The 24,785-nt window shown below is 44.4% G+C and overlaps 1 protein-coding gene across 1 annotated transcript in view; it reads left to right on the top strand.

Annotated features, from left to right (window-relative positions):
• Positions 1-24,785, top strand: part of LOC128705258 (UDP-glycosyltransferase UGT5) — a 64,382-nt gene that overhangs the window by 20,742 nt on the left and 18,855 nt on the right. Inside the window, exons 4-7 of the mRNA XM_070103461.1 lie at positions 16,094-16,327; positions 16,526-16,690; positions 22,589-22,811; positions 23,805-24,024. Coding sequence (XP_069959562.1) covers positions 16,094-16,327; positions 16,526-16,690; positions 22,589-22,811; positions 23,805-24,024 — 842 coding nt within the window. The remainder of the gene's footprint in view (positions 1-16,093; positions 16,328-16,525; positions 16,691-22,588; positions 22,812-23,804; positions 24,025-24,785) is intronic.

Genomic DNA, 24,785 nt, shown 5'->3' with positions numbered 1-24,785 from the left:
GGACTAGCCTTGTTGCAAACCTTTGTACTTTCTCTAACTTCTGGACATGCTTGACCAGGTGTGGGTTCCAGATTGGTGCTGCATACTCCAGTATGGGCCTAACATACACAATGTACAGTGTCTTGAATGATTCCTTATTAAGGTATCGGAACGCTATTCTCAGGTTTGCCAGTCGCCCGTATGCTGCAGCGGTTATTTGGTTGATGTGTGCCTCCGGTGATGTGCTCGGTGTTATGGTCACCCCAAGGTCTTTCTCTCTGAGTGAGGTCTGTAGTCTATGTCCACCTAGCCTATACTCTGTCTGCAGTCTTCTTTGCCCCTCCCCAATCTTCATGACTTTGCATTTGGCTGGATTGAATTCGAGAAGCCAGTTGCTGGACCACATGTCCAGCCTGTCCAGGTCTCTTTGCAGTCCTGCCTCATCCTCGTCCGATTTAATTCTTCTCATCAACTTCACGTCATCTGCGAACAGGGACACTTCAGAGTCTATTCCTTCCATCATGTCGTTCACATATTTCAAAAATAGCACTGGTCCTAGAACTGACGCCTGTGGGACCCCGCTCGTAACAGGCGCCCACTGTGATACCTCTTCACGTACCATGACTCGTTGCTGCCTCCCTGTCAGGTATTCTCTTATCCATTGCAGTGCCCTCCCTTTTACGTGCGCATGATCCTCCAGCTTCTGCACTAATCTCTTGTGGGGAACTGTGTCAAAGGCCTTCCTGAAGTCTAGGAAAACGCAATCTACCCACCCCTCTCTCTCGTGTCTTAATTCTGTTACCTTGTCACAAAACTCCAGCAGGTTTGTGGTACAAGATTTCCCTTCCATGAACCAATGCTGGTTTTCATTTATAATCTTGTTCCTTTCCAGGTGTTCGACCACTCTCCTCCTGATAATCTTCTCCATGACTTTGCACACAATACATGTCAGAGACACAGGTCTGCAGTTTAGTGCCTCATTTCTGTTTCCTTTCTTAAATATGGGGACTACATTAGCTTTCTTCCATTTCTCAGGTAGTTGCCCAGTTTAAAGGCATGTGTTGAAGATTGTGGTTAGAGGCACACACAGCATCTCTGCTCCTTCTCTAAGGACCCATGGGGAGATGTTGTCCAGTCCCATCGCCTTTGAGGTGTCAAGGTCACTTAGGAGCTTCTTCACCTCCTCCTCAGTTGTTCGTATGTCATCCAACACTTGTTGGTATATTCCCTCTTGATGTTCCCTTCTGTGCTGTCTTCCCACAGCCCTTCCTGTCTCTACTGTGAAAACTTCCTTAAATCTCCTGTTCAGCTCCTCACATACCTCCTGATCATTTCTTGTGAGTTCTCCACCTTCTGTCCTTAATCTGATCACCTGGTCTTTGACTGTTGTCTTCCTCCTGATGAAGATACACAACAGTTTCGGGTCAATCTTGATTCTCGATGCTATGTCATTTTCGTACTGTCGCTGGGCCTCCCTCCTTACCTGTGCGTGCTCATTCCTGGCTCTGCGACTGATCTCCCTATTTTCGAGTGTTCTCTGCCTTCTGCACTTTTTCCATTCTCTATTGCACTTTGTTTTTGCCTCCTTACACCGTCGGGTAAACCAGGGGCTCGTTCTGGTCTTCCCGTTGTTACTGTTGCCCTTGGGAATAAACCTTTCCACTGCCTCCTAGCATTTTGTTGTTACATATTCCATCATTTCATTTACTGGCTTTCCTGCCAGTGCTCTGTCCCACTGGACCTCCCGCAGGAAGTTCTTCAACCCTATGTAGTCCCCTCTTTTATAGTCATTCTTTTCCCATTCAACTCCTGTTATTCTCTCCACTTGCAGCTCTACTCTGTATTCAAAGCACAGAACCACGTGGTCGCTAGCTCCTAGGGGATTCTCAGACTAGATGTCCTCAATATCTGAGCTGCCCAGGGTGAACACAAGGTCCAATCTTGCTGGTTCATCCTTCCCTCTCACTCTGTTAGTGTCCTTAACAAGTTGGTGCATGAGGTTTTCCAGCACCACGTCCAACATCCTGGCTCTCCATGTTTCGGGACCCATATGTGGCTCCAGGTTTTCCCAGTCAATCTCCCTGTGGTTGAAATCCCCCATAACCAGCAACTTTGCTCTGCTGGAGTGAGCTCTTCTTGCCACCTCAGCAAGTGTTTCCACCATTGCTCTGTTGCTCTCTTCATATTCCTCTCTTGGCCTCCTGCAGTTCTGTGGTGGATTATACATCACTGCAATGACCACTTTGTGTTCCCTAGACTGAATGTACCTGCTATGTAGTCTCTTTCTCCTGTCTCATCTATTCCTTCCATTTTCTCGAAATTTCATCTGTTTTTTTACGAGCAGAGCAACCCCACCTCCCCCCCTGCCCCTTCTATCGTTCCTCATGATCTGGTATCTTGGTGGGAAGATTGCATCTGTTATTGTCTCTGTGAGTTTTGTTTCTGTAACTGCTATGATGTCTGGGGACTTCTCATTGATTCTTTCTTGCCATTCCTCATGTTTATTCGTTAATCCATCTGCATTGGTGTACCAAACCTTCAACTTCTGTTCTAATACTGTAACTGTGGTGCAGGGGGTGGAAAGAGAGGGATCGGTGTGTGATGGTTGGTTTGGATTGTTCAGTTGCCTTGGGGGTGTCGTGGCTGGAGTCCTTCTGCACGTGTTTCTGGGGGGTGCGCTTGTCCTTCCATTTGATCCTGGGTTATTCTGCTCTCCTTTTTCGTTTCGTCCCATTTTTCCTTTCGTTTTTGAACTCTCTCTTTCATAGTCTTCCTTTCGTCCTGGGTTCTGTCTCGATCGAGGTACACACTCCGGAACTCCTGCTTGCCTCTCAGCCGTGCTTTCTCCTGCAGGATCATGGTTCGGGTTGATTCTGCCTTGAAAATTACTTTGAGGCCGATTCCTTTTCTTTGTGAACCACCCAATTCTCCGAAAATTTGCCACCTGGGTCATGTCCCCCTCGCCTATCACCTTCATGATATCTTCAATCGCTTTTTTCTCCTCCTGCTTTCTTTCATCATAAGTTTCCCCTTTAGCTTCGTCTAGCCCATAGACAAACACGGATATCTCCCTTTCCACCTCCCACTGTGACTCCCATTGCATCCTCTGATGTGTTTTAGTTCCTACCCGTGGAGTGTTCCTTCCTTCAGTCCCTTCCCTAGTTATGGCCCCTATGCTTCTTGGTTTATCCTTCCTGCTCACCTGCTCCTGGCCCCCACAGGTATCTGGTAAGGTCCTTGCACATGTCCTAGTTCCTTCAATGTCTTCCAACCTCTCATTCTGTCCTAGTGTGCTCGCTGTCTTTGTTTTGGCCCCATGTGGGTTGGACAGGACCTCTGCAAACAGTTCAGTTTCCCTGCTTCCTTCAGACCTGTTGTCTGTGTTTGATGTAGCCATTGCCGATGCTACTTCTGTAATATCTTTGTCTCTGTGCTGTTTCAGATGTCTCAGCTCCTCTTCTAATCTCTCTATCTTGATTTCTGCTGCTGTGGCCTGTTGCTTCCACCGTCTGCATTCTGCTGCTAACCTCTCTTCCATCTTCCTTTCCAGCTCATCTAGTCTCCTTCCCCAGTCTTCCTCCCTTTTTTTGAGCTCTACCTCCCATTCCTCCCTCCCAGATTCGTCCTTGGAGCCCCTTGTCCTCATCCTGGTTAGGGGGAGGGGAATAAATGGTTAGGAGAGGGGATGGATGGTTGTGGGGGAGGGGGAGGATGGTTATTGGAGGGGTAGAGATAGTTGGGGGAGGGGGTTAGATGGTTTGGGGGAGAGAGGGGATGGATGGTTATGGGGGGAGGATGGTTATTGGAGGGAGGGAGGTAGTTGGGGGGGTTAGACGGTTTGGGGAGGGGTTAGGTGGCCTGGGGGAGGGGTAGGTGGCTAAGGTGAGGTTGTTAGGGAAGTGGGAGAGGTGGTTAGGGGAGGGGGGGGTACGTGTTTGTGTCAAATGTTTGTGTCAAGTGGTGGAGGGTGTGTGGGTGTGTGTGTGTGTGTATGTGCGTGTGTGTGTGTGGTGTGTCTGTGTGTGGGGTGTGTGTGTGTTGTGTGTGTGTGGTGTGTGTGTGGTGTGTGTGTGTGGGGGTATGTGTGGAGTGGTGTGTGCATGTGGTGTGTGTGTGTGGTGTGTGTGTGGTGTGTGCGTGTGTGTGGGGTATGTGTGGTGTGGTGTGTGTGTGTGGTGTGTGTGTGTGGTGTGTGTGTGTGGTGTGTGTGTGTGGTGTGTGTGTGTGGTGTGTGTGTGTGGTGTGTGTGTGTGGGGTGTGTATGTGTGGTGTGTGTGTGTGTGTGGTGTGTGTGTGTGTGTGTGGTGTGTGTGTGGTGTGTGTGTGGGGTGTGTGTGTGTGTATATGTGTGTGTGTGTGTGTACTCACCTAGTTGTACTCACCTAGTTGAGGTTGCGGGGGTCGAGTCCGAGCTCCTGGCCCCGCCTCTTCACTGATCGCTACTAGGTCACTCTCCCTGAGCCGTGAGCTTTATCGTACCTCTGCTTAAAGCTATGTATGGATCCTGCCTCCACTACATCGCTTCCCAAACTATTCCACTTACTGACTACTCTGTGGCTGAAGAAATACTTCCTAACATCCCTGTGATTCATCTGTGTCTTTAGCTTCCAACTGTGTCCCCTTGTTACTGTGTCCAATCTCTGGAACATCCTGTTTTTGTCCACCTTGTCAATTCCTCTCAGTATTTTGTATGTCGTTATCATGTCCCCCCTATCTCTCCTGTCCTCCAGTGTCGTCAGGTTGATTTCCCTTAACCTCTCCTCGTAGGACATACCTCTTAGCTCTGGGACTAGTCTTGTTGCAAACCTTTGCACTTTCTCTAGTTTCTTTACGTGCTTGGCTAGGTGTGGGTTCCAAACTGGTGCCGCATACTCCAATATGGGCCTAACGTACACGGTGTACAGGGTCCTGAACGATTCCTTATTAAGACGTCGGAATGCTGTTCTGAGGTTTGCTAGGCGCCCATATGCTGCAGCAGTTATTTGATTGATGTGCGCTTCAGGAGATGTGCCTGGTGTTATACTCACCCCAAAATCTTTTTCCTTGAGTGAGGTTTGTAGTCTCTGGCCCCCTAGACTGTACTCCGTCTGCGGTCTTCTTTGCCCTTCCCCAATCTTCATGACTTTGCACTTGGTGGGATTGAACTCCAGGAGCCAATTGCTGGACCAGGTCTGCAGCCTGTCCAGATCCCTTTGTAGTTCTGCGTGGTCTTCGATCGAGTGAATTCTTCTCATCAACTTCACGTCATCTGCAAACAGGGACACATCAGAGTCTATTCCTTCCGTCATGTCGTTCACAAATTCCAGAAACAGCACTGGTCCTAGAACTGACCCCTCTGGGACCCCGCTGGTCACAGGTGCCCACTCTGACACCTCGCCACGTACCATGACTCGCTGCTGTCTTCCTGACAAGTATTCCCTGATCCATTGTAGTGCCTTCCCTGTTATCCCTGCTTGGTCCTCCAGTTTTTGCACCAATCTCTTGTACGGAAATGTGTCAATCGCCTTCTTGCAGTCCAGGGCGTGTGTGGGTGTGTATGGGTGTGTGTGGGTGTGTGGGTGTGTGGGTGTATGGGTGTGCGTGCGCACACTAGGCTACGCTACTCTTTTGAAGATTATAAATTTTTTTTTCACAATCAATTCCATGTTAATATATACTATATAATATTAATTGTGTACACTTGTGTTTGTGTGTGTGTGTGTGTTTACTAGCTTATCATTCGTAGAAAAAGAGGGGGGGGGTCAGGTTAACACTATTCGTTATTGTTCTTGGTTCACCGGTACTCTCCCGGCCCAGATCTTCGTTGTTGTTGGTTCACCGGTACTCTCCCGGCCCAGATCTTCGTTGTTGTTGGTTCACCGGTACTCTCCCGGCCCAGATCTTCGTTGTTGTTGGTTCACCGGTACTCTCCCGGCCCAGATCTTCGTTGTTGTTGGTTCACCGGTACTCTCCCGGCCCAGATCTTCGTTGTTGTTGGTTCACCGGTACTCTCCCGGCCCAGATCTTCGTTGTTGTTGGTTCACCGGTACTCTCCCGGCCCAGATCTTCGTTGTTGTTGGTTCACCGGTACTCTCCCGGCCCAGATCTTCGTTGTTGTTGGTTCACCGGTACTCTCCCGGCCCAGATCTTCGTTGTTGTTGGTTCACCGGTACTCTCCCGGCCCAGATCTTCGTTGTTGTTGGTTCACCGGTACTCTCCCGGCCCAGATCTTCGTTGTTGTTGGTTCACCGGTACTCTCCCGGCCCAGATCTTCGTTGTTGTTGGTTCACCGGTACTCTCCCGGCCCAGATCTTCGTTGTTGTTGGTTCACCGGTACTCTCCCGGCCCAGATCTCCGCACACTAGGCTACTTTACTTTTTGAAGATTATAGGATTATTTTTTCTCACTCAATTCCTTACTAATATATACTAATGTTTATTTTTTTTTATATTTTATTTAAAACTCAGGTACAAAAATATATGGGTACATAATCAATATGTAACAAGATACAGGCAGTGAACAATAATCAACTGTGACTACACAGTACTGAAGAAGCACATATATTATGACAGAACTGACTGCTGCACTCAAACACCGCTTGTACGTACTGTGCTTCACATGAACACCGCTTGTACGTACTGTGCTTCACATGAACACTGCTTGTACGTTCTGTGCTTCACATGAACACTGCTTGTACGTACTGTGCTTCACATGAACACTGCTTGTACGTACTGTGCTTCACATGAACACTGCTTGTACGTACTGTGCTTCACATGAACACTGTTTGTACGTACTGTGCTTCACATGAACACTGCTTGTACGTACTGTGCTTCACATGAACACTGCTTGTACGTACTGTGCTTCACATGAACACTGCTTGTACGTACTGTGCTTCACATGAACACTGCTTGTACGTACTGTGCTTCACATGAACATTGCTTGTACGTACTGTGCTTCACATGAACACTGCTTGTACGTACTGTGCTTCACATGAACACTGCTTGTACGTACTGTGCTTCACATGAACACTGCTTGTACGTACTGTGCTTCACATGAACACTGCTTGTACGTACTGTGCTTCACATGAACACTGCTTGTACGTACTGTGCTTCACATGAACACTGCTTGTACGTACTGTGCTTCACATGAACACTGCTTGTACGTACTGTGCTTCACATGAACACTGCTTGTACGTACTGTGCTTCACATGAACACTGCTTGTACGTACTGTGCTTCACATGAACACTGCTTGTACGTACTGTGCTTCACATGAACACTGCTTGTACGTACTGTGCTTCACATGAACACTACTTGTACGTACTGTGCTTCACATGAACACTGCTTGTACGTACTGTGCTTCACATGAACACTGCTTGTACGTACTGTGCTTCACATGAAAAGGTGGTCATATATATATATATATTGTAGGTAGTAAGTTGGTAGACAGCAACCGCCCAGGGAGGTACTACCGTCCTGCCAAGTGAGTGTAAAACGAAAGCCTGTAATCGTTTTACATGATGGTAGGATTGCTGGTGTCTTTTGTCTGTCTCATAAATATGCAAGATTACAGGTACGTCTTGCTACTTCTACTTACATTTAGGTCACACTACACATACATGTACAAGCATATATATACACACCCCTCTGGGTTTTCTTATATTTTCTTTCTAATTCTTGTTCTTGTTTATTTCCTCTTATCTCCATGGGGAAGTGGAACAGAATTCTTCCTCCGTAAGCCATGCGTGTTGTAAGAGGCTACTAAAATGCCGGGAGCAAGGGGCTAGTAACCCCTTCTCCTGTATATATTACTAAATTTGAAAGGAAAAACTTTGGTTTTTTCTTTTGGGCCACCCTGCCTCGGTGGGATACTGCTGGTACGTTGAAAGAAGAATATATATATATATATATATATATATATATATATATATATATATATATATATATATATATATATATATATATATATATATATATATATATATATATACATACAACCCACACAGTAAAGCTTACACTCCCCCCCCCATGAAAACGTGCCACTTTCAACTTAGATACACAGTGACAAACCTCTTATACATACACATTTGTAAAAGCATTAAAAACTTCAATGACAATATATATATAAACACAATCCAGTCAGCTAAACGGCTGACACTATAATACAAGGAATGTCTGAACCTGATGGCTCACATCCACCATAGAACACAATCCACCCTACCCTCATATACCCTATGGTAATAATTAATATCGTGCAAGGTGGTGGGTTTAAGACACTACCGCTGACACTTCAACCCCCCCGCCACACATGCCTATTAATTGTGTCTGCCGTCACCACTCATAACCACCAACAGTCCTTGATAGTAATTAGCATCTTATAATATATCACCCTAAAAGCACGCTACACACATAAACCTACCACAATAATAAATAAATTTACACATTATTCCCTCCAGCAGACAGATTATTTACACTGTCGGAGATAATCTATACATCACATCCTACAGAGAATGGACAACATTAGACATCTAAAATAATATGACATGTGTATCACATGACCTGCTATTGCAGAGATGACTTAAACTCCTACCCCCCCCCCCAAATGAAAAACTGACCAGTTTCACCTGGCAATACACAAGATCAAAAACTCATTCACTTGAACATATATAATGAAAATGTGAAAAAAAAAACATCTGTAACAATATATAAGCAAAAACACCCCAGGCAAGATCTTACATTATATACAATACGAAAACGTTCCACTAGTGAAAAAACAGGTATGAAACCTCATTATTATGACAAGTTACATTGCTCATATATAGGTAGACATGTATAATTACAGGTTAAAATATGCTTATATACTAACATACTTATGTACATCCTTACAAAACATGAAGGAATCCTTAGATAAATTATAATCATCGGTGTTCACAATAACACATTGATATCACCTCAACATCCTTTCCTCACACAATTCCACACACACTCACACAATCGTCCTCTGCAACACCCCCCCCCCCCCCCTGGGAAGGCCAGCCCGTTCATTCCCCTGACCGCTTATAAAGACCATAAATCCCTCAAAAGAAAGTCCCTGTAGCCCTCCGAGAAATCCCTCTCCCACCTCCCACCATATATTTCCCTGTTGAGACACTTTGTTCTATAAAAGGATGCTGCTATGGCCATCCTACGTTCCTCCGCCCCTTTGTCTCTCATTGCCCATGATATATACACAAAATCAACCATTAAGTAAGCCACTGCCCTTTGAACCTTTACCCCAACCCCACCTACATCTAAACTAAGCGCTCTCAAAACCAACAACCCTTTCCCCCCCACATACCGGATTACTTTCCCTAACCATTCCCGCACAATCCCTAGGCTTTCACAAAAATAAACTACATGAAAAGCTGATTCATCTACCCCACAAACCTGACACACCCCACCCTCCCTTATTCGCCTATTTCGTAAAACAACCCCAGACAGCAATATTCCGTGAAGAAACCTATACATTACCTCCCTCACGCGTGGCCGGATGCGTAACCCTTTTAATGTCTTCCCATGCGTACATCGGGTACACTCCTTCCGTTGCCACTACCACCCTAGGCCATATCTTCCTCTCCATGGACCCTACCTGCATGTTTCTCGGCTCTCTGACCATCATCAATAGACGCAACAACTCCTCACCATCTCTCAAATCTTGTCCCTTCCACCATCTCCGAAGATCTCCCTGCAGCATCCCCAACCCTCCACTCCCTTCCCCCCGAGCCACTAGCAACCCATGTTTCACATATACACACTTCAACCTTCTTTCCAAATGAATTAACCCCAGCCCTCCCAAGGCCACCGGAAGTGTTACCACCTCTCTTTTCAACCAATCGCATCCCGAACCCCAGATAAAATGGAAAACTCTGCTCAACAATCTCCGGACATCCCCATACACCAAAGGGTACAAAGCTGCCACATGCCATACTTTACTGTACAAAAGCACATTGACCACAATGACCCTCTGGTGTAGCGTAAGATGTGTCGGCCTCAATCCTGACAATCTTCCCAATACCCTATCTACCACACCCTTTGAATTATTCTCCCTCGCCATCTGAGCATTACCCATATACACAACTCCACAAATTTTCACCCAGTCCACGACACTCCACCTCACCCCCCCAACCCCGCCCTCCTGCCCATCCCATTCACCCAATATCATGAGCTTTGATTTATGCACATCCACTGCCATACCTGTTGCCATCCCAAAAACATCTATAACTCTCTCCAGACCCTCCAATCCCTCCCTCCCACTCACTAGGACAGTTGTGTCATCAACGTAACCTATGATACTGGGACTCCCACCTCGTATGTCCTCCCTTACCCCCTCCTGTATGCACCTTTCCACTGCCCTATAAAACGGATTCTGTAAACATGCAAATAATATTTGTGACAACGGGCAACCTTGCCTCAATCCCCTGCCCATTTTCACATGCAACCCCACCCTCCCACATATCTGTACACACATCCCAGCTCCCCGATATAAAGTACGTGCCCAATTCACAATGTCCTCCCCGAACCCCTGCCGCTCCATGATTCTCCACAGAGCCTCCCTCTCGACACTGTCATATGCCGTTCTCCAATCCAACGCCAATACCCCACGTTCCCCCTCTTGTGGACCCTCAATAAACCTTCTAATAACCCCATGCCCCTCATACATTGATCTCCCCGGAATCCCATATTGACCCCTCACTATTACCTTTCCAATGACCTTTTTTATACGATTTCCCAAAATTTTTGCAAAAAGTTTGTAGTCTGCACACATGAGTGATATCATCCGGTAATCTCTCACTGTGCACTGACTTTCACCCTTTGGCACCAAAACTACTAGTGCTGTCGCCTGCAAAGGTCCCAACGCACCCCTCTCTTTTATGATATTAAATAATTGCACCAAAAAATCTTTTAATACTCCCCAATGCTGTATGTAAAACTCTGCAGGCAGCCCATCTATCCCCAGTGCCTTACCCCTACTCATACTCATTAAAGCCGTCCACACCTCTTCCTCCACAATAGGCCCCTGTAACTGTTCCCTGTCGTCCCTGTCTAGCACACTCTGCACCCATCCCCCTGTCTCTCTTAAAGCCCCCTCTCTCACACCCACACTCCTCATATGTGCACTAAGCCAAGAATCAACATACCCTCCCATCCCCTCCGTCGTCACCAAATCTTGTCCCTCCCTATACCCCTCGATGTCCTCAAGAACTCTCAAACCCACCATTTCCATTGCAACGCGCCGGCGCCCCTGCCCTCGCAGGACACACGCCGATGGTCTATCACCCCACATGACCTCCTCCAACCCCCCTAAAACCCTTGCCGCATCAAACCTCTCATTTTGCACTTCCATTAGGCGTTCCTTCACTCCTTCTATGTCAGCCACAGGGGCTCCCATCCCCCCCTTCCTCTCATAATACTCCCTTAACTGCCCCTCAAGATACCTAATAAGCCCATAAGCCAACTGATTCTCGTGCCTTCCCTGTCGGACATAGAACTCTCGAATCCTCGTCTTCGCCGTCACATCCCACCATCTCAACACATCCCCATTGACTGCCATCCCTTCCCATAAGCCTTTCCACCATTGTGCAAATAGGACCCTCCCCTCAACATCTTGAAGCAACCGAACATTCAATTTCCAATAACTCTTATACCTGTTCGGCCGACCCTCCCATCCCAAATCCACCAAAACACCTCTATGATCAGAAAAAAAGACATCCAAAACCCTTACACTCCGCACCACAGCTTTCCTTGTCACGTATATCCTGTCCAGCCGTGCAGCATACCCCTGCCTCACAAAGGTGTGCTGCACCTCCCACGCCGCCCCCCCCCTCTACATCCACCAACCCCACCCCGGTTAACAGGTCCCTCAGAACGCCAGAACAATATCCTGCTCCCCTAGGTTCCACATCCTTGCGGCGTATAACGCAATTCCAGTCCCCTCCCACCACAGCTAATGCTGGAAGCGACCTTAAGTGATACACCAACACTTCACGTACAAACTCATTCTTCACTCGACTGTCCACCTCCGCCGGACCATAAACACACACAAAAGACATCTTATCTCTTCCCCATGTCCCATCCACTCTTATAACCCTCCCCTCACCCCCCTCCTCACAATGATGTACAGTAAACGGGCTAGCCTCCCTCACCAAAATAGCCACTCCTCCTTTCAATCTCGTTGAGTGTGCCGCATATACAGTATACCCCTCAATCATCAACATACAACCCTGCTTGTGGTTGTGCTCTTGCACAAACACTACATCTACACCATACCTAATGAGCATCTCATGAAACCATTCACACTTCCTAGAATTTTTCAGACCATTAACATTTATAGAGAGACTCTTGAATTTGTCAATGGAGGTTTTCCTTTACGTATTGCACCACCTTTATCCCCCTTCCCCTTTATACGCCCTTGATCTTCAATCACCATTCTGTGATCTGCTTTCACATGCCCCTTGCCCCTGGACCCCCCAGGTCCATGCTCAACCACTTCAGCCCAAACCTTTCGAACGCTGTGCCGGAGTGAGCACATCCACATCGTCCACGTCCGAGGGCACTGCCGCTCTCTTCCGTGACACTCGAGCCTTTCTCCCCGCCTCCACCTGGAAGCCATCATCGTGCACTTCCGCCACCACCGTGCCAATTTGCAACCCAGCCTCAACCTGGGTCTCTGACATGCCTCCCCCCCTCTCACCACCTGGAACCCCAACAGCATCCAGGGCACCCACAAACCCCTCAACTGTGACCTCTCCTGGGGTCCCTAACAGGTCGTGGAGGACTGAATCAATGGTAGCCTCCACGGCCCTGTCCTCACCCAGTGACACCACATCTTTGGTCTCCGGTGCCTGCCCGGCAGTGCATGTCTCTCTCGGAAGAGTTACACACTCTTCCTCCCTCAAGGCCTCCTCGACCTCCACACTCCAAGCCTTGTTCAAGGAAACCGACTCAGGTCGTGCCAAATCCAACGTCTCAAGGTCCTCTGATGCCTCCTTATGCTGCTCCTTCGCCTGTGTACCCTGTTGTTTAACACACTGCGCAGCAATGTGATCATAGGCACCGCATAATCGACAGGTACGTTGTTGCCCTGCATAAGTCACCATTACTTGACTCCTGAAGTCTTCTAGGAAAATATAGGAAGGAATAGGATGTCTCAATGTCATTTTTAAGGAAAAACTTCCTTCAGGCATCCCAGAATACGATCCTTCCTTCCATTTCCCCAATGTCGCCATATGAACAGTCCCAAACATCTCGAAGACGGCACGTATGTCTGCCTCATTAGCCTCAAAGGGTACATTTCTTTTCTTCACCCACGTATAATGGCGGGACACATCATGTAGCCTTACCGTCACTGCAGGATTCACTGGTACACAAAGATCTTGGAACCTGGCGACTATGTCCTCATATACACTTGCATTGAGAAATTTCACAAAAATTCTATATGCCCCGTTCAAGGCTACACCATACAGCTCTTCGTTGGCAATGCCGTATGTGTCCCTGATGATGGCAGGTAATAAAACTTGAGCTGAGTGGCCATGCACAGCCCCACGCACCACTTCTATGCCGACAGTGTTTACCCTTCTTCTTGCCTCCTGCGCCATTTCGAGAAAACCAAGTTGTCACCGGCTGACAGCAGAGGGCAGGCTCAGCTCACGTCCGCTCGTCCCAAAGGATGAGCGACGAATGCACTAATGTTTATTATAATAATAATCATTACGGGTGCACACGTGTGTTTGTATGTGCGTACTTGTTTACTAGCTTGTCGCTGTCAGGGGAAGGGGGTTCACTAGGCTACACAACTCTTCTGGAGTTTACCTGGAGATATTTAGATAATTTACTGAACATTATCAGGGTTACCACTATCTATCTCCTGGTACTGAAATAGGGAGAGAGTGATGGTATAGCATACAACCAGCAGGGCAAGACACTGAGACTTCAGACACTAACCAAAATTAACCACAAATAGGCAAGTGATGTCGTCTGCACAACAATGGAGGTTCCAGCTGGTCGGCTGCTATCAACTCCTTCAATTTTGTAACTCCTTCAGGAACTTTATCATGCATTCAAGTTTTTATTTTATTTTTCTTTTAAGACTTGGTATTCCCTCTTTTTTCTTTAGTACAGTATTATAGTCATAACAAGTCTGATGATGTTAGCTACATTCACAACACCAACAGCTGGGAATTGACTAATTTTTTCTTACTTTCAGTATTTACTTAATCACTCTTTTATGACCTTATCACTACACTGCTGTTATAACCAACTAACATATGTATTTGTTAATATTTCAGATCACACCGTTAACCCAATTAACTGTTTGGATATTTTGTGTCAACACTGCGGCCAGTAGCCTGATCAGCTGACTGCTACCCTCCCTCACTCACCATTCATTCAAATTTAAATTGTAAAATTCTTGATCTTATCACATTATTCGCACTCTTGAAAGCCATTACACTCTTGTAGGTATGTTCACTGATTCACTCACGTACGATGACCGCTAATAATATCTTAGGACAGCCACTAGAACGCTATATCCTGGGAGCACTATTCAGCGATACTGCTTCACGTGTGTGTGTGTGTGTGTGTGTGTGTGTGTGTGTGTGTGTGTGTAATTACCTAATTGTGGTTGCAGGGGTCGATTCACAATTTCTGGCCCCTCCTCTTCACTGCTCGATACTAGGTCACTCTTCCTGCTCCATCAGCTTTATAATACCTCTTCTTAAAGCTATGTATGGATCCTGCCTCTACTACATCACTTCCAAGGTTATTCCACTTCCTGTGACTGAAGAAATACTTTCTAACGTCTCTGTGATTCATCTGACTCTTCAACTTCCAATCGTGCCCCCTTGTTGCTGTGTCTCATCTCTGGAACATCCTGTCTCTGTCCACCTTGTCGATTCCTCTCAGTATTTTATATGTTAGTATATCCCCCCTATCTCTCCTATCCTCCAGTGCTGCCAGGCCGATTTCCTTAACCTTTCCACGTAGGACATACCCCTTAACTCTGAGACTAGTCTTGTTGCAAACCTTTGTACTTTCCCTAGTTTTCTTATGTGCTTGGCTAGATATGGGTTCCAAACTGGTGCTGCATGCTCCAATATGGGCCTAACTTACGGAGTGTACAGGGCCCTGAACGATTTCTTATTAAGATGTCGGAATGCTGTTCTTGGGTTTGCTAGATGCCCTTATACTGCAGCAGTTATTTCGTTGATTTGTGCCTCAGGAGATGTGCTCGGTATGTGTGTGTGTGTGTGTGTGTGTGTGTGTGTGTGTGTGTGTATGAATATCGAATAGGATGGCAATTGATATGTTTATGCAAGACTTAACTTGCACTAAGTGAGCAATACACTTGCTTTTCTACACTCTAATTCACTTACAAACAAGACGCACTTTGCCATTTTTAAAATCCTGCAGTCACAAAATTTCTCTACAATGCGCTAATCCGTAATAGCATCCACTGGAGTGTCATTGTGGTGTATTGCATCCTAGCTTCATCGCGTCTCCGTAAGTTTCGAAACCTCCCTGGCAGAATGTTTCTAACTCAGCCGGTTATAAACGTAACTGCTGCCTATCAACCAGCGACATAAGAGCATAAAGTAACAACCCTAAACCATTAAACCTACTCTGGAGAGGTATTTCCCGACTGTTTTGATTCAGTGTGGGATATTAACTTAAAAATCTGCTTTTGTGTATTTTATAAAATTCCTTTTTAGTTTTGTGTCGAGTGAATTGATTAATTTCCTCTTAAGTACAGTGTCAGTAAAATTCACGTACCCTTCCCACAATTAAACATGATTGATTTCTGTCTGCCATGTAGATCTATCGCAGTTGTTGCGTGGGATGGTACTTACCATTATTTTCTCCTCTTGGTTGGAACAACTGTTAGGAATCTGCTGAGGTACAACATGTGGAAATCAGGGCGGCTGTGTTAGTTTTGTTGAAAAGTCAAGAAATGTTGTCAGGAATATTGTAATTAGGAAAGATGATAATTCTGTTGCTCTTTTTCTCTATGCATATGACGAATGTTGAGGGAAACATCTGCAATCTTGTATAAAGGTTTTGGTTGAGATGTGTTTACTGTGCCTAACAGCACTCACTCCCACAGGCTGCCTATCCCTTCCTGCACGAAGTTCCCTTCATTACACTTTCAACACCTGGGATGGACCCACGCCAGAGTGCCGTTCTGGGCAACGTTCTCAACCCAGCCTACGTCCCTAACTACTTGCAGAGCTTTCCAACACCCATGAGTGCCTGGCATCGCTTCTATAATACTATGATACACATTGGATTTGCGTGTTTCTGGAGGAAATGGGCCATCGTACCCCTGATACAAAAAGAGGTGAGCAAGATACCATCACAGACTACATATTGTTTTAGCTGATAATAGTCAAGAATATAACTGAGACTCTTAATAAGCAATTATTCTGCTGCAGGATAGGTTAATTATAATTTTGATATACTGTATAGTAGTTAATGTTACTTTGTGTAAATGAAGCATCCTTATATTTAGTATATTAGTGTTGGTGGTATTCGTCAGATCTCAGCACAGTTCCCGGAACTGCCACCATTGTTAGAGCTGGAGAGGAACATGAGTCTAGCGCTGCTCAATACACACTTTACCATCGGTACACCACTGCCTCTCCTGCCCTCACAGGTGGAGGTGGGCGCCATGCACTGTCATCCCGCCAACTCTCTTCCTCACGTGAGTTGTCCTATGCTGTATAACCTCTTCGGCTTTATTTTTTTTTAACACATTGGCTTTCATTATCATCCACTCCATTACTGTCTTGCCAGAGGCACACTTATGCTGTAGTTACAAAATGCTACATATCAACACCCCTCCTTCAGAGTGTAGGCACTGTACTTCTTACCTTCAGGATTCAAGTGCAGCTAACCAGTTTCCCTGAATTCCTTCACAAATTTACTTTGCTTACACTCCAACAGCACGTCAAGTCATAAAAAACTATTTGTTTCCATTTCTCCCTGTCTAACACGTTCACTCATGCTTGCTGGAAGTCCAAGCCCCTCGCACACAAAGCCTCCTTTATCCACTCCCTCCAATTTTTCCTAGGACGACCCCTACCCCACCTTCTTTCCAACATGGAATTATATGCCCGCCAAGTCATTATATTTTGTTCTTTCATCTACAAATGTCCGAATCACCTTAACATCCCCCCCTCAGCCCTCTGGATAAAACTTTTAGAAACTCCATACCTCCTTCTAATCTCCACACTATGGATTCTCTGCATTATGTTCACACCACATATTGCCCTCTCTGATCGCGGGCTCTATCCCCGTCCGTGGTACGGTTTGCTTGCAATCGTGTCATTACGATTTCGTGAGTCATTTCCCTCAGATATGACATCTCCACTGCTTCCAGCCTTCTCCTTGTTGCAATATTCACACCCATATATGAGCATTGGTAAGCATTATGTAGGCGTATAAAAAGAGGGGATGGGCAGTTAAGAAATCAATATATTCAATTAAAGAGATAAATAAAGAGAGAAATAAGAAAAGCAAAAAGGGATTATCAGGCTAAGGTCGCAAGGGATTCGAAGACTAACCCAAAAGTGTTCTTTCAGGTATACAGAAGTAAGATTAGGGATAAGATAGGCCCACTTAAGAGTAACTCTGGTAAGATCACTGACAGTGATAAGGATATGTGCGAAATTTTCAATACCTACTTCCTCTCAGTTTTTACCCAGGAAAATACAAACGAAATTCCTGGAATAATAGATTATGTACAACAGGACGATAATAAACTATGCACGATTGCAGTAACTAGTGACATGGTCCTCAGACAAATAGAGAAACTAAAACCTAACAAATCCCCAGGCCCTGATGAACTGTTTGCAAGGGTGTTAAAGGAATGTAAAGAGGAACTTAGCATACCTTTGGCTAATGTTTTTAACATATCACTACAAACTGGCCTAGTGCCTGATAAGTGGAAAATAGCAAATGTAATACCTATTTACAAGGCAGGTGACAGGTCCATGGCTTCGAACTATTGATCAATAAGCCTTACCTCCATAGTGGGAAAGTTTATGGAATCCATAATTGCCGAAGCAATTCGTAGTCATCTTGATAGGCATAGTTTGATTAATGAATCTCAACACGGTTTTACAAAGGGGCGTTCCTGTCTTACGAATTTACTAACATTTTTTACTAAGGTGTTTGAGGAGGTAGATCATGGTAATGAATATGATATTGTGTATATGGACTTCAGTAAGGCTTTCGATAGAGTTCCACATCAGAGGCTATTGAGGAAACTTAAGGCACATGGAATAGGAGGAGAATTTTTTTCCTGGGTAGAGGCATGGTTGACAAATAGGCAGCAGAAAGTTTGCATAAATAGGGAGAAATCACAATGGGGCACATCACAAGTGGGGTTCTGCAGGGGTCGGTGTTCGCCCGTTGTTGTTCAAAAATTACATAAACGACATAGATGAGGGAATATATAGCGACATAAGCAAATTTGCTGATGACACCAAAATGGGCCGTCCAATTCATTCTAATGAGGACACTAGATCACTCCAGGATGATTTGAATAGACTGATGCAATGGTCGGAGAAGTGGCAGATGCAGTTTAATATTGACAAATGCAAAGTTCTAAATGTTGGACAGGAAAATAACCATGCGATTTAGGAGTTCTTGTTAGCAGTAATCTAAAACCAAGACAACAGTGCATTAGTGTTCGCAATAAAGCAAACAGAATTCTTGGCTTTATATCTGGAAGTATAAATAATAGAAGTCCTCAGGTTGTTCTTCAACTCTATATATCCTTGGTTAGGCCTCATTTAGATTATGCTGATCAGTTCTGGTCACCGTATTACAGAATAGATATAAATGCTCTGGAAAACAAAGTTGCTCCCATGTATCAGAAATCTTCTCTATGAGGATAGACTGAGGCCCTGAACGTGCACTCTCTTGAAAGGCGTAGAATTAGGGGGGATATGATCGAGGTGTATAAATGGAAAACAGGAATAAATAAAGGGGATGTAAATAGCATGCTGAAAATTTCCATCCAAGACAGGACTCGCAGCAATGGTTTCAAGTTGGAAAAATTCAGATTCAGAAAAGATATAGGAAAGCTCTGGTTTGGTAATAGAGTTGTGGATGAGTGGAACAAACTCCCGAGTACAGTTATTCAGGCTTAAACGTTTTGTAGTTTTAAATATAGGTTACATAAATACATGAATGGGTGTGGGTGGGTGTGAGTTGGACCTGACTAGCTTGTGCTGCAGGGTCTTGTGCCGTGCTCCTTCCTTGAGTGGAGGTGACCAGACTTGGCGGGTCATTGGGCTAATCCGGGGGGGACATGGACCTGCTCCGCATGGGTCAGTAGGCCTGTTGCAGTGTTCCTTCTTTCTTATGTTCTTATTCCCATCCTTGCATCCATGAATAACATGCCTTGTCTTCACAGACTCCTGGGTGCCCCATTTACCTTTTTCCCCTCATCAGTTCTTCGATACACCTCGGGCTCAGTGCATCCAAATTTATTTACATCAATATCCATATGTAAGCTCAATAAAAACCCATTTGGGGCAGCAACACAGGAGGTTCATTGACCTGTATATTTCAACCCCCTTCTGTGATCCTCTTCAGCATTGTGAGACGTTCCCAGAAGTGATCCTCTTTAGATCACTCAACCTCCTGTGTTTCTATCTTCATGTGGGTTATTATTCATCACTAAAGAGTGTTCAAGTACACTTTAGGTATTCATCTCGATGTATTTAGCATATTGCATGTGCGAGAGATATATCCCTGGATTGCATATCCCCAGTCCCTCAGTCCCTTGTACATCAGAACGTGTGATAGGAATTGTCCAATGTTGCATAAATTAGTAATAATGGCGTTGAAAATTTGATGTGAGCCAGGAAAGGCATTCACAAATTTTCACATAGAAACTAATACACTAATTTCTTAAAAAAAAAAAAAATAGCAAATTAGGCTGTAAACAGCCCACCAGAAATTTGAATCTTCCTCTAAGCAATGCCGTGGTAGGTACAGCATTATGCCAACGTCGGTCATGCTGTTAGGTACAGCATTATACCAAAGTCGGTCTTGCTGTTAGATACAGCATTATACCAACGACGGTGATGTTCTTAGGTACAGCATTATGCTAAATTTGGTCATGCTGTTAGAAACAGCATTATGCCAAAGTCGGTCATGCTGTTAGGTACAGCATTATACCAACAACGGTCATGTTGTTAGGTACAGCATTATACCAACGATGGTTATGTTGCTAGGCACAGCATTGTACCAACGACGATCATGTAGTTAGGTACAGCATTATGCCAATGACCGTCATGCTATTAGGTACAGCATTATGCCAACGACGGTCATGTTATTAGGTACAGCCTTATGCCAACAACGGTCATGCTGTTAGGTACAGCATTATGCCAACGACGGTCATGCTGTTAGGTACAGCATTATACCAACGACGGTCATGTTGTTAGGTACAGCATTCCTCTAACTTTCTCCAGAGTGAATATAAAAAATGGTAGACAGTACCGACGGGTTGATATTCACATGTGCAACAGTTAGGTATCTTTATTCCGACACGTTTCGCCTACACAGTAGGCTTCTTCAGTCGAGTACAGAAGAGTTAGGAGAAGCAGTAAAGATATGAAGACGATGTCATCAGTACATCACCCATGAAGACGTAGTTTTGAGGTTGTCAGTCCCTCACTCTGGAGAAGAGTTTTGCTCTAAAGTCTTCAACATCCCTATTGCTTCTCCTAACTCTTCTGTACTCGACTGAAGAAGCCTACTGTGTAGGTGAGACGTTTCGGAATAAAGATACCTAACTGTTGCACAGAGCTTTTGTTCATATCTTCAGAACTCCTTATCCGATCTGATCCCAATTTTCAACCCATGTGAACAGTACCTAAGATAGGTTCATGGAACAGCTAGCATGTGTTAGTGCCCTTTGGATTCCATGCGACAGCTAACATGTGTTAGTGCCCTTGGATTCCATGCGACAGCTAGCATCTGTTAGTGCCCTTTGGATTCCATGCAACAGCTAGCATCTGTTAGTGCCCATGGATTCCATGCGACAGCTAGCATCTGTTAGTGCCCATGGATTCCATGCGACAGCTAGCATCTGTTAGTGCCCTTGGATTCCATGCGACAGCTAGCATCTGTTAGTGCCCTTTGGATTCCATGCAACAGCTAGCATCTGTTAGTGCCCATGGATTCCATGCGACAGCTAGCATCTGTTAGTGCCCATGGATTCCATGCGACAGCTAACATCTGTTAGTGCCCATGGATTCCATGCGACAGCTAACATCTGTTAGTGCCCATGGATTCCATGCGACAGCTAACATCTGTTAGTGCCCATGGATTCCATGCGACAGCTAACATCTGTTAGTGCCCATGGATTCCATGCGACAGCTAGCATCTGTTAGTGCCCATGGATTCCATGCGACAGCTAACATCTGTTAGTGCCCATGGATTCCATGCGACAGCTAACATCTGTTAGTGCCCATGGATTCCATGCGACAGCTAACATCTGTTAGTGCCCATGGATTCCATGCGACAGCTAACATCTGTTAGTGCCCATGGATTCCATGCGACAGCTAACATCTGTTAGTGCCCATGGATTCCATGCGACAGCTAACATCTGTTAGTGCCCATGGATTCCATGCGACAGCTAACATCTGTTAGTGCCCATGGATTCCATGCGACAGCTAGCATCTGTTAGTGCCCTTGGATTCCATGCGATAATTCGTAGAGAACGTCTTTTCACCTTCAACTTTCCAACAATTGCTACTCTATTTTAGATGAGAGTTGATAGTGGAAGGTGTAGCTGCCATTTTGCCAATTCTGATTTAGATTACACGATACGATTTTTATTCAATAACTAGACGGCATTAAAGTTTAAGAGTTGTTGCATCTTATGAAATTGTAGGATCATTTTAGGTGTCAGTGTAGGTGTCAGTTTCTCAAATTTGATAATGTAGTTACTTGTAATTGTTTCATTCTCTATAATAACTGAAAAAGACATCTTCTGGTGGGCTTACAAGTTTGCCTTGATTTTGGGTTGCATAGATGTTAATTTGCCTCGTTTAATAAGCAAACTGCTTCCACTAAATAACTGGAGAATGTCTCCTCTGATCGGTTTTAAACCACAAATGCTAGTAAATTTTAATTGGAGGAAATTATGGATTGATTTTTACTTGTGTTATTGCCAATTTACTGTCTTTTTTTCATGAAATTTGGAAAGTAGAAACATAGGTTTTCTTGTGACACTTTGTGAATAAATCGTCGGATTAGCATCATGACTTCAACTGTGATTAGATGACAGTGAAATTTCTGAGTGGATTGAAACTCTAGCATATTTTGGGAGACTGATCTGTCATAAAACTGAAGAATGCTCTTTTACATATTAAATTTTGTTATTTTTATTATATAAATTAAGACATTAGAAACTAATGCAGTTCCTTTAGCTATTCCTATAGCATACATTAAGCTACAATCTATGCAATACAGTGATACCTATCTCTAGGTTTGTCTAGCTCTTCAGATCTATTACTGAGTGCCTTAGTCTTTGTGATTATTCCATGTCAACTCAAAAGAATATTCAACACTCTTTCAGGAATTGGAATCATGGATCACAGGAGCAGGATCTTCTGGTGTAATATACTTCAGTTTGGGATCTGTCACACGTAGTTCCTCAATGCCAGTCCAGTACCGCGACCTCTTCATCCAGGCTTTCCGCAGGCTGCCACAGCGAGTCATCTGGAAATACGAGGAAGAGCTGGAGGACGTCCCTGACAACGTGATGATCAGCAAGTGGCTTCCCCAGCAAGACATTCTTGGTGAATCTTAATTTCTATTACATTCTCGGTCACAGCTCTGGCACATTATCCTTATTTTTCTTATTAGGCATTTTTTTCAATTTATTTATTTATTTATTTATTTATTTAGAAATTTAGCATACATACAGAGGTACAAAAAAATACAGGTAAGAGCAGCATGCCAAAGCCACTTATATGCATAGCATATAGTTGTCTTCCACTCGCAGTATTTACACCCTTGATTTACCAGCAGTCTGATATTGTCGGACGTTTATTCCCACGTCTTACACTAACTAATCGGTCCAGTTTATTTGCAGAATGTTAAGCTAGAATTTCTTTACTGAATGGAAATAGTTTTAAAATGTTTTTTAACTTATAATAAATGTTAAGAGACCTGACTGCGACGCTGGTAAAGTCTTTCCAGAAATGAAAACAAGTATTTTAACAAGAGGATTATGTACCTCATTACTCCCAGGAGTAATGAGGTACACAACTGTGCACAAGAGGATTGTGTACAAGAGGATTGTGTTCCTCATTACTCCCAGGAATAATAAGGTCCACAACTGTGTACAAGAGGACTATGTACCTCATTACTCCCAGGAGTAATGAGGTACACAACTCTGTACAAGAGGACTGTGTACCTCATTACTCCCAGGAATAATGAGGTACACAACTGTGTACAAGAGGATTAAGTACCTCGTTACTCCCGACTTAATGTGCTTGTGTATTTGATGATAATAATATCTTTGAATTATATTTGGATATTAGTTTCCTTTTGATGACTTGTGACTGCCTTCATTGATTCCCTTCAAATCTTCTCAGGAAATATTTAACTGAATTATCAACATATGCCGCACTCTGTACTATTCCAATCGCATTCATTGAGGCCCAAGGAACTGGCGGTATGGAATGTGGGGACTCTTTCTCTGATCAGGCAGCGAATGAAAAGCATAAAATTTATTTTTTTTATTTACAATGGACCATGCCTCTTCTTTCACTACCATTGTCCCACAGCTCACAACAACGTGAAGGTGTTCATCACACACGGTGGTCTCCTCAGTATGCAAGAAGCCATCTACCACGCCACGCCACTCCTCGCTCTACCTCTCTTCGGTGACCAGCCCAAGAATGGCATGTTTATTAAGAACTCTGGCTTGGGAGACTTTCTGATATGGGAAGAACTCACTTCAGACATGATCGTTGAGGCTCTCGCCAAAATTCTTAATGTCCCAAAGTATGTATATTTATCAATCCTGCTTAAGTGAAACAATGTAAATGATTTTTTTACTGGTATTCTTCAGTTGCTGTATCGTAATACTACATTTGTTGTTACACAAATAACCCGCACATACAAGAGAGGAGCTTACGACGACGTTACGGTCCGACATGGACCATTTACAAAGTGTGACTTTGGAAATGGTCCAAGTCGGACCGAAACGTGGTCTTAGGCTCCTCTCTTGTATGTGCGGGTTATTTGTGTATCGTTCCAGTCACGGTATTGTGACTGTTTTGTTATATTTGTTGAGAGCAGAAGTATTTACTCTGGCAACCAATCAGTTATTTCTAAGACAGATAAATTTGAGGAATTTTATTTGATTTTCGCAGTTGATTTGACTGTCACAGATTGTTTCAAAACAATGTACATAATATTTTAATTCGCCATTCCTGTTAATAAAATCATAGCTAAGAAAAGTCTCAAAATTTGTGAATTATTGCTTTTAAAATTATAATATAATGGACTGTTAAATTTAGGTTTCACACCGACAGTCACTTCTCTGAGATATAAGATCCAGAACTCTCCTGCAGAGGGTTCTGGAACTTATATTTCATCTAACCATATCAATTAACTATGTCAACTAACCATATCAATGAACTATGTCATCTAACCATATCAATGAACTATGTCATCTAACCCTATCAATTAACTATGTCAACTAACCATATCAATTAACTATGTCAACTAACCATATCAATTAACAATGTCATCTAACCATA

Source organism: Cherax quadricarinatus, chromosome 85, assembly GCF_038502225.1.
Source record: "Cherax quadricarinatus isolate ZL_2023a chromosome 85, ASM3850222v1, whole genome shotgun sequence".
NCBI classification, from domain to species: domain Eukaryota; kingdom Metazoa; phylum Arthropoda; class Malacostraca; order Decapoda; family Parastacidae; genus Cherax; species Cherax quadricarinatus.
This window is presented reverse-complemented; position numbering and strand designations above follow the sequence as displayed.